General features: G+C 53.8%; 1 protein-coding gene across 1 annotated transcript; it reads left to right on the top strand.

The window, feature by feature from the left end:
- The first annotated feature begins 3,167 nt into the window (after nucleotides 1-3,167).
- LOC136507798 (uncharacterized) lies at nucleotides 3,168-13,348 on the top strand. Its single transcript, XM_066502431.1, has 13 exons — nucleotides 3,168-3,326; nucleotides 3,416-3,478; nucleotides 3,585-3,758; nucleotides 3,960-4,091; nucleotides 4,207-4,346; nucleotides 5,041-5,127; nucleotides 11,428-11,553; nucleotides 11,737-11,889; nucleotides 12,002-12,055; nucleotides 12,245-12,346; nucleotides 12,510-12,680; nucleotides 12,778-12,857; nucleotides 12,969-13,348. The coding sequence occupies exons 1-13, from the start codon at nucleotides 3,299-3,301 to the stop codon at nucleotides 13,027-13,029; spliced, it is 1,371 nt and encodes a 456-aa protein (XP_066358528.1). The 5' UTR covers nucleotides 3,168-3,298; the 3' UTR covers nucleotides 13,030-13,348.
- Nucleotides 13,349-16,474: the final 3,126 nt, after the last annotated feature.

A 16,474-nucleotide genomic window follows, 5' to 3' on the forward strand; every position in this document is an offset into this window, starting at 1 on the left:
GCACCCAACACTCCTTCAAGCAGACAAAGGCGGACATATGTAAGTTTGTCTTAGACAAATGCGTGCTTGAAGGGAGCATGTTCTTCAATGAAAACAGCCAGCTAGCGATTTTACCGGAGTACGAGAGGCTGAGAAAATGACCCACGATGATGCGTCCGCAGGATTACTCCTTAGGGCATGTATAACGACTTTAATATGTAAATGTAATGAATTAACGATGACAAGAATGACTAAGTGAATGTATATATATGTATATTATCTCATGTGTAATGCATGCATACTTTTTAAGTTTAATCTGTGAAATCTGGATGTGATTTGAATTTGAATTTATATGCCTGCTGTATTTTTTTTAATTCAGAAAATAATTTACCGAGGCGGGCAAATAATAATGCCCGCCACGGCTAACGAACATAACCGCGGCAGGCCACGAAAGGTGTCCGCCGCGGTAAAATAATTTACCGCGGCGGGCGGTGCAACGTGACCGCCGTGGTAAAAGTATATTTACCGCGGCGGACACGTTACACCGTCCGCCGCGGTAAATCGGTTAAAGCCCGCCCGCTGCGGTTAAGCCACGATTTACCGTGGCCTCTAGGCCGCGGCGGATGGCTTTGCCCGCCGCGGAAAATCAAAAGCGTCCGCCTCCAGCAAAGTTTGTGTAGTAGTGTTGTTTCCATGAAATAAAAGTAAGCGAGGCCTATAATTTTTTTCCAGGGTTTGTCTATAGTATGGAACTTCAGTAAAAGAAGAGTATAGTATAGAGAACTTCTTGAGTAAAATTAGCAGGGTCTTCCAGGCTTGATAATCAAAGATTAGTTGTTTTAATGCATATATGTCTTTTTTAGTACCAGCCTCTTGTTCAAGACTTTAGTAAGTACTTTTCAATGCAATTCCAAGCATATAACTTATATGGTTTCAAAAAAAAAGTTCAATTGTAATTGATGTTTGTCCTTCCTTCGTCCCAAAATATATAAGACATGATTTGAACACTAATTGTTTTTATAATATATGATTTGTGGCAACAAAAGTGCAAATACAAATAATCTAACGCAACTACTTTTGCAGCATAAACTTATCATATGATTAGTCTAATTATTATTGATCAAATATTACAAAGTTTGAGTCCTGAAATACATATATGCCTTATATTTTGAGATAGAGTAGTAGTTTTTAAGGTTTTACAAGACCTTGTCCCTAATAAATGGTATGGTTTTGTGAGTAGAGAAAGTATCAATTTTCGACCGTGCAGCCTTTTCTCTCTCCACCTTCCTCCTTTGATTTCACATGTTTAACAGCTTCTTTCGATTCTCCTCACATTTGCCATTAAAAGGTTCCGATTCACTTGCACTCATCGTCTCGCGGCTGATTTGAAAGGAGAGAAATAAACCACAAAGTGTTTCAGGGCGTCTATAGGCTACGGGTGCGTTGTCTGAAGAAGTGACAGTCGAAGGAAAAGCTTTGCAGACCGGCTATGCTGCGCTGGTGTCATTAGCTCATTGCTACCGTTCGTTCCCTAGATCTGTGTAGTCGTCCAATAGGTGTGTTTGTGTTCGGTTGATCATCGAGATGCCACTCACGTGCTGCTCGTTCGACGAACACATTTTGTCACATTGCATGTTTGTAAAGCTCCTTTCTTTTGAAAGATGTGTCACGACAAGTTCACAAAGAAAGTACGACCTTTTTTTTAAATGAGTTTACATTACAACTTTTACGAGACGTATGATGGATGTATTTTTTTTTTCTTGAGCAAATGGTTTGTGCATCTTTGTATTATTTATTAAGATATGAGATAGCGCGGTTACAACGACGCCTTCAAGCGAAGGCCTTAGAATGGTCTAAGATACGGAGCCGACGGACCGCCCTAGCGTACGTGAATGAGCTAACGACTACTACTCATGTATCAGAAACCTGGGGGGTGGATCTAGCACCAGGATGGAGTGTGCTCGAGCTATATTTGGCCATCTGGCACGGGCACTATGGGGTGCCACGAAGAGGCATGGCCCGGCCCGGCTCCCTCCATGCCCGTGCCGGGCACGGTCCGGTAGTAGTGCCGTGCCTGGGCCGCCATGTCGGCCCGTAGTGCCAGCCCAGGCACGGCACGGATGAAGGCCTGGCACTATGCGGTCTGATTTATTTGGACCATCGGATGAACACACGATGAATTTGAACCGTTGGATGGAAAACACAAGTATATAAGCAAGCACCATTCACTCCCAAACCCTATCTTCTTGCTGTCTCGTCTCTCCTCTCTTTCCTGATGGCGTGTGGCGCATCTGACCGCGACTACGGCGGCACGAGGCCGGGGCACGTCTCCACGGCGGCTGTCCGAGGTCGGGCCGCGTCCCTGCAGTAGTGGCGGTGGGGGCGCATCCGCGCACGTCTGTGGCGTCGCAGGCGCGCGCGCGGCCGGCGGCGCGTCTCCTCGGCGGTGGTGCGTCCACGCGGCAGCGGCGCTCATCCAGGGGCAGCGAGGCGCGTTTGCTTGGTGGCTGCGCGTCTAGGTGGAGACGCGGCTTTGGCTCGACGGCGCGTGGCCATGGCGACGGGCTGACACAGGCTTGGCGGGGCGTCGTGCCCATCGGCACGGCACGGCAGGGCTCCACCTCCGTAGTGACGTGCCTGGCCGCAAGGTCGGCACGGCATGGTGTCGCATAGTGCCGTGCCCAATCGTGCTAGTGCCATGCCCCGTGCCGTGCGGCACGGTTGGCCATGTATAGCTCGAGCTTAGCTATAGGCTTTTCTATCTTCACTCATGTAGGCTAGATAGATTATGTTAATCCAATAAGTTGTGCTCAACCAGCTGATTCCAATTTTTTTTGCTATCCACACCTCCAATAACCATCTTATGTACGGGGTGCCAAACGTCTCGGTGTATATAATCATATAGCCTTGAAATCGGCCATTAGCCAACTTATTGGATTGAACCTCGGTGTTGGCTACATCAATAGATGCTGTTTTCCTCCTTGAAGACGTTGTCGTGGAGGTGGAGATCACACCCATTTGAACGCCGTTGCTTTGATGGCTTCATGGGCGGCTAATATTATAATGTAGATAGACAAAAACAAATTTAGTGCTAAGGAACGGCTGTAACTCTAATGGGCCTTTCGCTCATAGTAGACTCTATCTAGAAGAGAAAGAGAGAGAGACCCGGCCCGGCTCGACCGCCTGAGTCCACTCCTCTTCTTCCGCCTGACTTCGCCCGCTCTGAGAAAGAAATCTGCCTCCCTCACCGCCGCCGAGCCGCGCCGCCTCCACTTTCCCCTCCCCATCCCGGTTGGAAACCCAAGCGTCCGCTTCTCTCATGGCCGACGCCACCGCCGCCCTCTCAGGTATCTAGCTTCTACTGGATCCACCAAAACAATCCCCGCTTCTCGCTCGCTCAGTTTGGTTAACTCCCCACATTGCTTGGAATTGGCAGCTCGGAGCAAGGTGCAGGCTTTCCTGGAGGCTGCGCGCGCCGGCGACCTCCAGTCTCTCAAGAGTACGTGCCGATCCGATTTCAAGATTCGATTGTCCTCCTTCATCGATTCAACTCGCTCCTTACTACCACCGTCTTCGCCATCTTCTCTCCCGGTGCTTACTTGCAGGCCTCGTCGCGGCGCTCGACGAGGACGGCACGGGCGCCGCCTCCGTCGCCGCCGCCGTGCGCGACGCCAACAAGCGCACCGCCCTCCACTTCGCCGCGCGCGAGGGCCGTACCGACGTCTGCGAATTCCTCATCGGCGAGCTCGGCCTCCCAGTCGACCCAAAGGACGATGATGGTTGGTACCTTCCAGACTACCATTCTAATACCACATTTCCGCTTTCCTTTGCTTTGCTTTTCATCTCTACTGTGTGTATATACGGCACTACACTGCAATCAATAGCCAATACAATACAAACACCATCTGTATGCGGTATGCCTACTGTAGTATCAATGTATCATGCATTATGCCATATCTCATCTGTATACTACTCCATAGGCGAAACTCCGCTCATCCATGCGACACGCCAGGGCCATCTGGACACTGCCAAGTACCTCCTTGACCATGGAGCTGATCCTTCGGTGGCCACCAACCTAGGAGCCACAGCGCTACACAATGCTGCAGGCATAGGTAACATAACATAACATGCGCGGCCTCTTCGTGCTCTGCCCCTTCCACACCACCGCCATTCCACCAGTCAATAATCACCAAATCATGTATACCAACGTCTCTTTTTCTTGAGCAGGAAACACAGAGCTCATGAAGCTTCTCCTCTCCAAGGGAGTTGACGTCGAATCAGAAAGTGACGCTGGCACTCCCCTCGTGTGGGCTGCTGGTCATGGCAATCCGGATGCTGTCAAACTTCTGCTTCAACACAATGCTAAGGTACCGTACCTCTTACATGTATTATATGGTACAGATCTCGGTTTTCGATTATTCTTTCAAAACATGCTGACTACATATTCAGTTTAGCATTACACATTAGGCTGGCTAAGCTTTGTAACTTTTCCGATGCTGTCAATTCACCTCAGTACTTATCTCCATGACCATTTATTTTTTTTCCTAATTGCAACCCTTTCTCCTTGATCTGAACCAACAACAACCAATAAAAAGAAACTTGCAGCAATAATCTCTTCCTTTCGTTTTTTGTGTTTGGTCCGGAGAACAATAGAGGAGAACCCTAGTTCGCTACTAATGTATTGAAATAGTGTTCAAAACCTACAAGACCAGGACAAAAGCACAGAAGTCTACGAAGCCAACATTTATAACGGGACTAATATAAATGTCAAAGACAATCAATTGATTATCTGGTAGCCAACCCAGTAGGTGCAGCAAACGTTAGTTATGAACCTTTGCCTTTTCCAGACTTATATCTGCTGTTAGTGACATCTTTCATCTAGACATGTTTGAGCGTTTCAAGCCACCATGCAAGAGATGCATATGTTTCTCTGGATCCAGATGTGCCAATCTGGAAGCACAATAATTAAATCATGATTCCTGAGTATGTCATGAAGTTATTTAGGCTTCCTATAACGTTGTGATTGGGCTAATTCTTTTTATATATCTTTTTTTTTTGCAGCCAAATACTGAAAACGATGATGGTGTCACAGCATTGTTATCTGCTGTTGCTGCAGGTTCCCTCCCATGCTTAGAGGTTCTAATCGAGGTACGCAGTCTAATTTGATGAGTAGAACACCTGTATTTTCCCCCTACTATACTTGTTGGAGTATGAGAGTATGTGTATTAGGCCCATGAGGCCCATGTATGACCAATATACATTGCTACCCTTCTAGGGTTAGCCCAATAAGGAAATCACAACTCTAGCATGGTATAGAGCCTTCAGAGCCTGGCTTTCCTTCCTCCCCCTTCCCCAGCCCGCAGGCGTCGCCGGCCGATTTCTTGCCGCCGCCAATGGCTGGCCGCCCTCCCCCCCTCCCCAACCTACTTCCAGGCTTTCCCCTCCCTTCCCTACCCGTCCTGGGCCAGCCGCCGCGCGGCCGCGCCGGATCCCCCGCCGCGGACGTCGGCTGGCGAGCCCTGCGCGCGCGCGGGGCTGCGGGCGCGTTGCCGGGGCGGCGCGGGTGCCGCGCAGCGCGGGCGGCGGGTGGGTCCGCCGCGGCGGTGCGTGCTCAGGCTGGCGCCTGCGGTGCTGGCGCAGCGGCCAGCGTTACCGGGCATGGGCGCGGGCGGCAGCACGTAGCCCCGCTTGCGGGCGGCGCAGGCGGCCCTGCCCGCCCGGGCTGGGGGCGCAGGAGCCTGGCCACTGGCCGCTGCCCGCCGGGGCGCGGGCTGTGGGCGCCTGGCCGCCCCGCCGCCTCCGTGACTGCGGCAGACAGCCACCCCCCGACTGCCGCTGGGGGTGCGGGGGAGAACCTGGAGCCTTTCTTCTTCCCCGCTCCTCCTCCTCTGCCGCCCCCTGCCCCTCTCCAGACGGCAGGGGCCAGCTCCGCTCTCGCCGCTGCTCTCGTGGCTGCACGGGCTGCTGCTGCTGACAGCCAGGCCCGGGTGCGGGCGGCCGCCCTCGCTTTGGAGCGCGAGCGCGACGCGGCTGATGCCCTGGCCCGCCAGATCGCTGAGGCGGAGCAGCTCCTCGTCCTCCCTACATCCTACGACACCGCGGCCACCTCCTCCGGCTCGACGGGTCACCGCGCGTCTCACACCACGGTCATCTGGCACGACCCGGCCGACCCGCACGTCGCTCAGCTCCACTACCAGGCCGGGGGTGTCCAGAACATCCGACTCCTCGTCCCGGTCGTCCTCGAACCTGAGTCGCCCTCTTACGCCCGCTGGAGGGACCTGGTTCTTCTCACCCTCCGCCGCTACGCCCTCGACGACCACGTCCTAGTCGACGCCTCGGTCGCAGTCCAGACCTCATCGTGGCTGCGCCTGGACAGCGTCGTCCTCTCCTGGATCATCGGGACGATCTCCCTGGACCTCCACGACCTCGTCCGCAACTCTGCTGACGCTCGCCGGGCCTGGCTTGCACTCGAGGGCCAGTTTCTGGGCAATGCCGAAGCCCGGGCCCTGCGTCTCGATGCGAGCTTCCGCACCTTCGTCCAGGGTGACCTCTCCGTTGGCGACTTCTGCCGGCGCATGAAGAGCATGGCGGACTCCCTCGGCGACCTTGGCTGGCCCGTGGAGGACCGCATCCTGGTCCTCAATGTCCTCCGCGGGCTCAGTGACCGCTACGCCCACCTCCGGACGTGGATCACCCGGCAGAGGCCCTTTCCCTCCTTCCTGCAGGTCCGCGACGACCTTGTCATGGAGGAGCTCACTCAGGGCGTCCAGCCAGGGTCCACCTCCACGCCAGGGTCCTCGTCTTCCTCGACTGCCCTGGCCGCTACTCCTCCGGCGCGTTCCCTCGCTCCACCGCCGTCGTCGCTTCTTGGTTCTCCTCCCCCCGGGCCGGGCGGGGGTGGAGGGGGCCGTGGCGGCCGCCGTCGCCGTGGAGGGGGACGTGGGGGCCGCGGAAGCCACCACACACCGGTGCAGTCGCCCTCCGGAGCCCCTACGCCCGCGACTCCACGGGGTGCACCCTCGCCCTCCTTCCACAACCCGTGGTCGGGGCGCATCTACATGTGGCCCTTCCCGGCTCCAGGCGGAGAGCCTCGCCCACCAGCAGCCTTGCTCACTGGAGCTCCTCCAGGGTTTCACTGCCCATCTTCGTGGGTGCCACCTCCCGACATCTTGCCCGGGCCTGTCGGTTGGAACCCGGCGGCCTTGGCCAGATCCTTCAGCACCATGGCCCTGACACCGCCTGCTGGTACCGACTGGATTGCCGATTCGGGTGCCACTTACCACACTACTCCAGACCCTGGTATACTCTCTTCTATTCACCCTCCTTCTTCCTCTCATCCTTCGTCCATCATGGTCGCGAATGGTTCATGTATTCCAGTTACGTCCGTGGGGGCCGCCGGCACTCATGGTTCCTTTCGTCTTCCTGACATTCTTGTTGCACCCTCTATGGTTCACAACCTTCTTTCTATTCGTCGTTTTACAGCTGACAATTCTTGTTCTGTTGAATTTGACTCTTCTGGTCTTACTGTGAAGGATTTGGCTTCCCGGCGTCCTCTTCTCCGATGTGACAGCACGGGACCCCTTTACACCCTTCGGTTTCCGGCGTCTGCTTCCTCTTCGTCGCCGTCTACTTTGTCAGCTGCCTTCGCCGCCACTCCTTCTTCCACCACTTGGCACCGTCGCCTTGGCCATCCTGGACGTGATGCTCTGACGCAGCTTAGTCGCAGTTCCGACATTGGTTGTACTCGGGCTCACGATGAGCACTTGTGTCATGCGTGCCAGCTGGGCCGTCATGTTCGTCTCCCTTTTTGTTCTTCTTCTTCACATGCTACGCATGTGTTTGATCTTGTACACTGCGACCTATGGACATCTCCTGTCATCAGCATTTCTGGGTATAAATACTATCTTGTGGTGGTTGACGATTTCTCGCATTATTCGTGGACTTTCCCTTTGCGTGCGAAGTCGGATACTTTCACCACTCTTCTCCACTTTTTCGCCTGGGTGTCTACTCAGTTCGGCCTCACCATCAAGGCCGTCCAGTGTGACAATGGCCGTGAGTTCGATAACGGCACCTCCCGTGCCTTCTTCCTCTCTCACGGTGTCCAGCTGCGCATGTCTTGCCCGTATACCTCCTCCCAGAACGGCAAGGCCGAGCGCATGATTCGCACCACGAACGACACCATGCGCACCCTTCTGCTCCAGGCGTCGCTACCTGCTCGCTTCTGGGCAGAGAGTCTGCACACCTCCACCTATCTCCTTAACCGCCTTCCTTCCGCTGCCTGCCCGGCTCCCACACCACACCACGCTCTCTTCGGTACCCCTCCTCGGTATGACCACCTTCGTGTCTTCGGGTGTGCGTGTTACCCTAACACCACTGCCACCGCTCCCCACAAGCTGGCTCCCCGTTCCACTCTGTGTGTCTTCCTTGGGTACTCCCCGGATCATAAGGGGTACCGGTGCTTTGACCTCACCTCCCGTCGGGTCATCATCTCTCGCCATGTGGTGTTTGATGAGTCTGTCTTCCCCTTCACCACCACCACCCCATCTCCCACCCCCGATCCGGACCCCTTCTCTTTGTTTCCCACTGACACGGTGGTCCAGCCACTTTTACCGCTGTCTCCTGCAGGTACTGCTTCCCCGTGCCCCTCGCCGGGCCCGTGCCCCCGCTCGCCACCCACCAGTGACGCCCCTGGCCCTGCGCCCTGCCCGGGTCCGGAGGCGTCGCCCTCCGGAGCTGCTCCTACCCCTACGTCCGCAGCGGGTACGGGGACGCTGCCTGTCGCACCTCCTGCGCGTTTCGCCCAGCCGGTGCACGTCTACCGGCGCCGTGTGCCGGCGGCACCGCTGCCTCCGGCATCACCGGGGTCCCCTTCTCCACTGGTGACGCCTACACCACCGGTGGCCCCTTCTCCGCCGGCGACCCCTACACCGCCGCCGCCGCCTCAGGCTGCCCGTGTCGTGTCGCCGGTGTACCACCCGCAACTCCTTCACCGACACCCGCGGCATGTTCACCCTATGGTGACGCGACACGCGGCTGGAACCCTGCGGCCCCGGGCTCTCGCGACGATGCCCGACGACCCGCAGATCTCTCCTGTTCCCTCTTCCGTTCGCGACGCCTTGTCGGACCCTCATTGGCGCCGCGCGATGGAAGAGGAGTACGCGGCTCTCCTCGCCAACCAGACATGGGATCTGGTGCCCCGTCCACCCGGATCCAACGTCGTCACCGGGAAGTGGATCTGGACACACAAGCGGCGGGCTGATGGTTCCCTTGAGAGGTACAAGGCTCGCTGGGTTCTCCGGGGTTTCACTCAGCGCCCTGGAGTCGATTATGATGAGACTTTCAGCCCCGTGGTGAAGCCGGCCACCGTACGCACAGTGCTCTCCCTGGCTCTCAGTCGCTCTTGGCCCGTGCATCAGCTGGACGTCAAAAATGCCTTTCTCCACGGGACTCTCACCGAGACGGTCTACTGCAGCCAGCCAGCGGGGTTTGTTGACTCTTCTCGTCCGGCCATGGTCTGCCGGCTCAACAAGTCTCTCTACGGGCTCAAGCAGGCCCCCCGGGCGTGGTATTCTCGGTTTGCTGCTTTCCTGCTGACACTGGGGTTTGTGGAGGCCAAGTCAGATACGTCCCTGTTTATCTATCACCATGGAGCTGAGACTGCCTATCTGCTGCTCTACGTTGATGATATTGTCCTCACAGCCTCCAGTCCGTCCTTACTCAGCCGTGTCATCGCCTCTCTTCAGCAGGAGTTTGCTATGAAGGATCTTGGTGTGCTCCACCACTTCCTCGGGGTCACTGTTGAGCCTCGCCCCACCGGCCTTCTCCTTCACCAGCGGCAGTACACTCTTGATATCCTGGAGCGTGCTGGGATGACTAACTGTAAGCCCTGCTCTACTCCAGTTGACACACAGGGCAAGCTGTCCGAGGCCGTGGGAACCGCCGTGGCAGACCCCACTGCTTACCGGAGTCTGGCAGGTGCCCTTCAGTACCTCACCTTCACCAGGCCAGACATCACCTATGCAGTACAGCAGATCTGCCTTCACATGCATGATCCCCGAGAGCCTCACCTCACTGCGCTCAAGCGCCTCCTCCGCTACCTCCGCGGCACTGTCGACCACGGCTTACTCCTTCAGCGGTCTTCCTCCACCGAGCTCGTCGTCTACACTGACGCCGACTGGGCCGGGTGTCCGGACACTCGGCGCTCTACCTCCGGCTACGCTGTCTTTCTGGGCGGCAACCTGGTGTCCTGGTCGTCCAAGCGCCAGCCGGTGGTCTCCCGATCCAGTGCCGAGGCGGAGTACCGAGCTGTCGCTAACGGCGTGGCTGAGGCCTCCTGGCTCCGACAGCTCCTTGCCGAGCTCCACAGCCCTCTCTCCCGGAGCACGTTGGTCTACTGCGACAACGTCAGTGCGGTGTACCTCTCCACCAACCCTGTGCAGCACCAACGGACCAAGCATGTGGAGATCGACCTACACTTTGTCCGTGATCGGGTTGCCATCGGCGATGTTCGGGTCCTCCACGTCCCGACCACCTCCCAGTTTGCCGACATCTTCACCAAGGGCCTCCCGTCATCGACCTTCACCGAGTTTCGCTCCAGCCTCAACATCATTGGTGGCTAGTTGCGTCTGTGGGGGGGGATCGTGTGATCGTGTGTGCTTCTTTTCATGTCCAGTCTGTAACTCCGCTGCGCCGGTAGCTCAGACTGCGGGGGGGTGTTGGAGTATGAGAGTATGTGTATTAGGCCCATGAGGCCCATGTATGACCAATATACATTGCTACCCTTCTAGGGTTAGCCCAATAAGGAAATCACAACTCTAGCAATACTCATGCTGTGTCCTATGCCCTTGGGATTCGTAGGAATACGCACATAAATAAAATTAAGCATATTTCTTGTGCCCCTCTTTTTCAGTCTTGCTTAGATTATGCAATGCGAACTGTGATGCTTGTTTGCCAGCATAAAGGAGTTTCAGGGGTGGGGGGGTGGGGGGTGGGGGGGGGGGGACCAAAATGCTTAGTTGACTGATACATGCAACACAATATTGTTCCATGTACTTAGTTACTAATACCTTGTACTCCCTCTGTCCGTGAATAGAAGGCGTAACCACTTTTTCTATAGTCTGAGTGTACAAGGCGGCCGAGTCCTGGCACCATTCACGCACATGCAACATTTACTGCTGTGACTGCTAACCTCATCGCCTCCCTCGCCGCATGCACAGACCGTTACTCACAGAGCGTGCATGGTCTCTCTCTCGCGCGTGGAGGAGTGAATGGGCTGGCCATTCCTGCATGCACGCATGCGCGACATCCAAAATGCTTTCCTCAGAATGCACGTAAATTAAATCGTTTACTGGTCTTGGTGCTGGAGGAGTTGCGCCTTCTATTTACAGATGGAAGGAGTATCAACTATGACTTCTACCTCAGAAACTAACCGAATAATATGCAATGTAGGCTGGTGCAAACCCAAATGTCAAGGCTGGTGGAGCAACCCCATTGCATATTGCTGCAGATAGTGGAAATATAGAAGTTATCAAATGTTTGCTTAAAGCTGGAGCTGACCCGAATACCTGCGATGATGTAAGTTGTATTTCATCGTAATAAAACAAGTAGTGTCATACTGAAATTTCAATGTCAGGTTCATGCTATGTGTTGACCTGTTTTAAATATCCATAAAGATGCAGCAATCTTTTGGTCTTTGTATCCAGACCATGCCAACGAACACTGAATACAACTTGATTGCCGTGTGATTTTCTACCTCAGGATGAACTGAAGCCAGTTCAGGTTGCTGCTTGGAGAAATAACCGTGAAGCTGTGGAACTTCTTTTACCATTAACATCCCCAATTCCAGGTGTTTCAAACTGGAACGTAGATGGGATTATAGAACACATGCTGCCTAAAGAGTATGGGGAAAAGGTGCCTCTTGAATCAACATTTTAGCTATTTTCCATTGTCATAGGATCCATAAACCTTTAACCAAAAAAAGAAAAACTCTCCGTGTCTGCTAACTGTTGAACAAACTTTGCAGTCTCAATTGAAGGAAGTGACATCTCTGAAATCAGGCCGAACACAAACTGTTGAGGTATGTCATGCACTTGTTACATAGTTTTGGTGTCGGTCCGGGCTTGTACTATATTGACAGTCAAGTCATATACTTGTATTAGGACATAATCAGGGGTAGGCCTCTTTCATCTTAAATAGAGGTAGACTTGATTTAATTGTTGAGGTTAGCAGAAAATTGAAATCTGACATTAGTTAATTGGCTGCGCAGGTGTCACCCGAGACAAAGAAAAGATCCTTGGAAGCCAAATCAAGGGGTGATGATGCCTTCAGAAGAAAGGACTACCTTGTAGCAGTGGATGCTTATACGCAGGTAACTAAGATGGAATGTTTTTTCCGCATAGACAAAGCACAGCAATATTGAACTCTGGAATTGTGCTTTTAACCGTACCTGAGATCCAGCTGTTATTCTTCATGTCCAGAGTGCTGTTACTTTAGCCGCAAGAGACTAATGTTAGTATGGAATTGCATTTCAGGCTACAGAGTTGGACCCAACTGACGCAACAGTGCTCTCAAACAGAAGCCTCTGCTGGCTGCGAGCAGGGCAAGCTGAACGAGCCCTGGAGGATGCGAAAGCATGCCGGGCATTGAGACCAGATTGGGCGAAAGCTTGCTACAGGGAAGGTGCGGCCCATCGTCTGTTACAGGTACGCGAGGCACTGTGATGTGATTGGGAATTCACCCGCTTCTGATTTGTCTTTAGATGATGACTGGTTCATTTGCTGTTTGCGGTGATCCTGGCAGAGGTTTGAGGACGCCGCCAACGCCTTTTATGAGGGGGTGCAGCTTGATCCGGAGAACAAAGAGCTTGTCAGCGCATTCAGGTTAGAACTTAGAAGTATTCCCTTGTTTGTAAAGAAGATGCCTTTTTGTTTTGCTAGCATGCTGTTCTTGTGCTAAGATCTTGTGGTCATGTTGATGAAACAAACAAACAGGGAGGCCGTCGAAGCCGGGAGAAAGTCCCATGGCGTGGACACGCCAAGCTCAACACAATAAGACGAGGACTATGTGGTGGGGCCTGAAGCTGTGCTGTTTGATGGGATAGATATGATTGGGTGGAACTAGTCTAGTTGGATGGGCATCAATGTTTTATGCCCTGTTCGCTTGGCTGATAAGCCATTGTTGTAAGTACTGCGGGCTGATTTGTTGTTAGAGAAAAATATTGTTCGTTGGCTCAAAAAGTACGGCTTATAAGCCAAACGAACAGGGCGTTAGTTGGAATCCGGTGAGATGATGAATGATGATAGAGGAACTCAAGTTCGATGAGATGTGATCATGAAATTTGGAAGAGCGAATTTGCCATTTTTTTGTGTTTTGTGATTGTTTTCAGAGTAAAGTGCATCGCTGGATCTTAAACTTGTTCTCTCGCGTCGTCCCGGTCCATGTATGCTCTTAATTGCATTTTAATCACTGTTAGGGTCTCACTAACGACCAGGAACAACTGGGCATCGTCAGAACACAGAATGACGTGCCGAGGTTGACGGACCTAGCACCGTGGAGCTAACTCCTACTCCGTACTTGGGAAGGACGATGCGAACAAAGCTGCAAAAAGCCACCTCATTTCTCTCCCGATCTCTCGTCACTGGCCACCGGGCTTGCCTGGACGTGCTGATGGACGGAGCGCTCGCGCCGTTTCGTGCGTCCACGCAGGACTCGTGCCGCCCTGAACGTCACCAGCATGGAGCAGAGGAGAGAGCGGTGAATGCCCAGCCGGCATCAGGAAGAGAAGGAGACACCGAGGTGAGGCAGCATAAAGGGAGGAGGGAGATACAACACCCGATCTATTTTTGAAACATCCAGATGCAACACTTGAAACATACGTCCGAAGACAGATGAAATATGCATCTGAAATACTTGTAAAAACACATGAAAAACACTTAAAAACCATTGTAAAACATATGCAACATCCAGATAAAACGCTTGCAATATGCAACATCCGAATAAACACACTTAAAACATACGCCTGAAAAACAGATGAAACATTGGGAACAGAAGCTTGCAACATACATGTACAACCATTGCAACATATACAACATCCCGATCTACTTTTGCAATATCCGTATGAAATACTTGCAACATACCTCTAAAACATCTGAAACACTTGAAATAAATGATTGCAACATGTCAGGCGCAACACTCTAGTGGGTGGCGACCACCATGTCAGGCGTGTTGAGGAGCTCGATAACCGCCTCGATGGGTAGATCGGGTCTAGGAGGTGGCGGAGCGAAGAGCACCATGTGCTTGGCCGCCGCGAGCTTCTTCTGCTAGGGGCACCAGGGCGCGAGGAGCCTTGAGGCCGTCGCGGAGTACGGCATGGCTGCCTCCAACAGCAGGAGGAGGTAATGAGCAGGACGCTGGCGTCGGCGCCGGCGATGAGGGCAAGGGCAGGCGGCAAGCGTGACTCTAGTGGCGGAGCCTAGCGTCGCGAAGGCGGGCGAGGGCCCCGGGGCAGAGGAAGCGGAGGCAGTCGCCACTCGCGGCAGCGGTGGGGAGCGGAGCTTTGCGGCGAGCGTGCGAGGCGGAGTTGGAGATCTAATTTTTTTGAGGCAACGAACGGTGCGAGACGGAGTCCATCCGCCCGAACGCCCGCACCACAACATTACCATACTGGCCAATGGCCATTATGGGCGTGCTTAGTTCTCATGTGAGATCTCCAGCAGGATTTGCGCTAGCAATTTTTTCCCTTACTCTTGCTCGGCTAGAAATTGAGATAGAAGAAGCGTTTGGTTTCCTAGCGAGCTTGCCTCGGGGTTTGCACTAGCAAAAATTTTCATTGCTATTGCGGGAGTACTATTGGCTCACCCACGCTGGCAAGGCCCACCTTGTTCAGCGAGGCGAGGCGAAAGCCTTGACTTGCTCTGTGGGCACCAACAACGAAAAACTTGCCCAACTAGGTGAAGGAAATCTTGTCTGCACAAGTTCCGAGACACTCTAGCAAAGGAACCAAGCACTCAAACTTGCTTGCAATCTTTACTGGGCTAGGCAACACTGTGACCAGCAAAGGAACCGGACACGCCTAGGGAGCCAGCCAAACACGCATTTGTGTTCAGGAGTGGAATTTAATTTTGATATTTTATTTGGAACCTACGGACATGTTTGGTTTATGGGCTTGAGAAGAAAGACCAAAAATTGGCAATCCCATAAAAATCGGTTACTATTCGCTTCACTGCCATAGTTTGGTTTGCTAATATAAATTTGGTCGTGCCCATCTTATTATTAAGAAGGCAAAAGGAGAGTCAGCCATCACCAGAGAGTTAATAAAAGATTGAAGAATGACCGGGCCTAGAAACCTTGCTTGGATGACCAAATCTGCCGGGGTAAGGCCCATGTAAATTCCCACGGGATCAACAGCATCGCCGAGCCTCGGCCTACCGGGAATTTATATTTTTATCATTATAACGATCGTCACTCGTTCGATTCTCATTCCTAGGATGGCAATTACATATTTAGAGAGACGAAATCTTACAAGTTTGCCAAAAACGAGTGCTTTTGCGTACGTGGCGTGTCAGGTCACGGTGCCAGCGTGGACGTGCATTGCGAAAAGACGAAGCTGCCCCTGCTCTGTTCCTCTCTCTTCCTCTCTGACAGACGGGACCTGCAGCTCCTCTCGCCACCATGTGGGCTCCACCTGTCAGTTTCATCTCCCACCTCTGGCACCTGGATGGGACCCAGGCACATCCAACTTCGTCCCCATCCATGGCTGCTGAGCAGCCGAGGACGATGATAAGGCACCGCGCACGAAGTCGATGGAGGAGTTCTTGCGGGAGAGAGGGACTGGTGGCAGCCAGCCACGGGTAGAAGCGGGGCTCTCCGGCGGAGTGCTTCGGTCGAGGGGGAAGACGCCACTGCGGCCATGGATTGGTGCTGAGATGTGGATAGGTGGCCACGGCGGGTCCTTGCAGCACCAACGGAGGAGACGGAGTGGCGAGAGTTGCTGTGTATGCTGAGATTAGCGAGCTCGACCTCGGGTCGGCAATAGCGGCGATGACGGTGGTTCACGACGATGGAGCGGGGGTTGCTGAACGACGAGTGGCAGGGTGAAGTCGTCATGCTACTGCAAACTCGCAGAGCCTGTTGGGAGTAGCAGAGACGGTTGGATTGGGGAGATCGATGGTGACGATGGAGCTCTGGTCATGGCGGCACGAAAGGAGAGCGAGGTAGGGGAAGCTTGGGGTCGCGGGCATGAGGATGCGCAGGCCGCAGCGAGCGCTCCTCCTAAGCGCGACAAGCTCCACAACAGCCAGCCGGGACATGACGAGCTCGGCTTGACATGGTTCTTCAGGCTCCTAACCAAGCACCCCGACGTGGAGGGCAAGATCCTTGAGGAGCTCTGCACACATCCGCCGTCCACCGTCGTCCGGCGCTAGCAGCCACCACACCGCGGCCGAGCTGAAGCAGCTGGTGTACCTGCACACGACACTGTCAGTGAGAGGAGCTGAAG

This window comes from Miscanthus floridulus, chromosome 1, assembly GCF_019320115.1.
Source record: "Miscanthus floridulus cultivar M001 chromosome 1, ASM1932011v1, whole genome shotgun sequence".
Lineage (NCBI taxonomy): Eukaryota > Viridiplantae > Streptophyta > Magnoliopsida > Poales > Poaceae > Miscanthus > Miscanthus floridulus.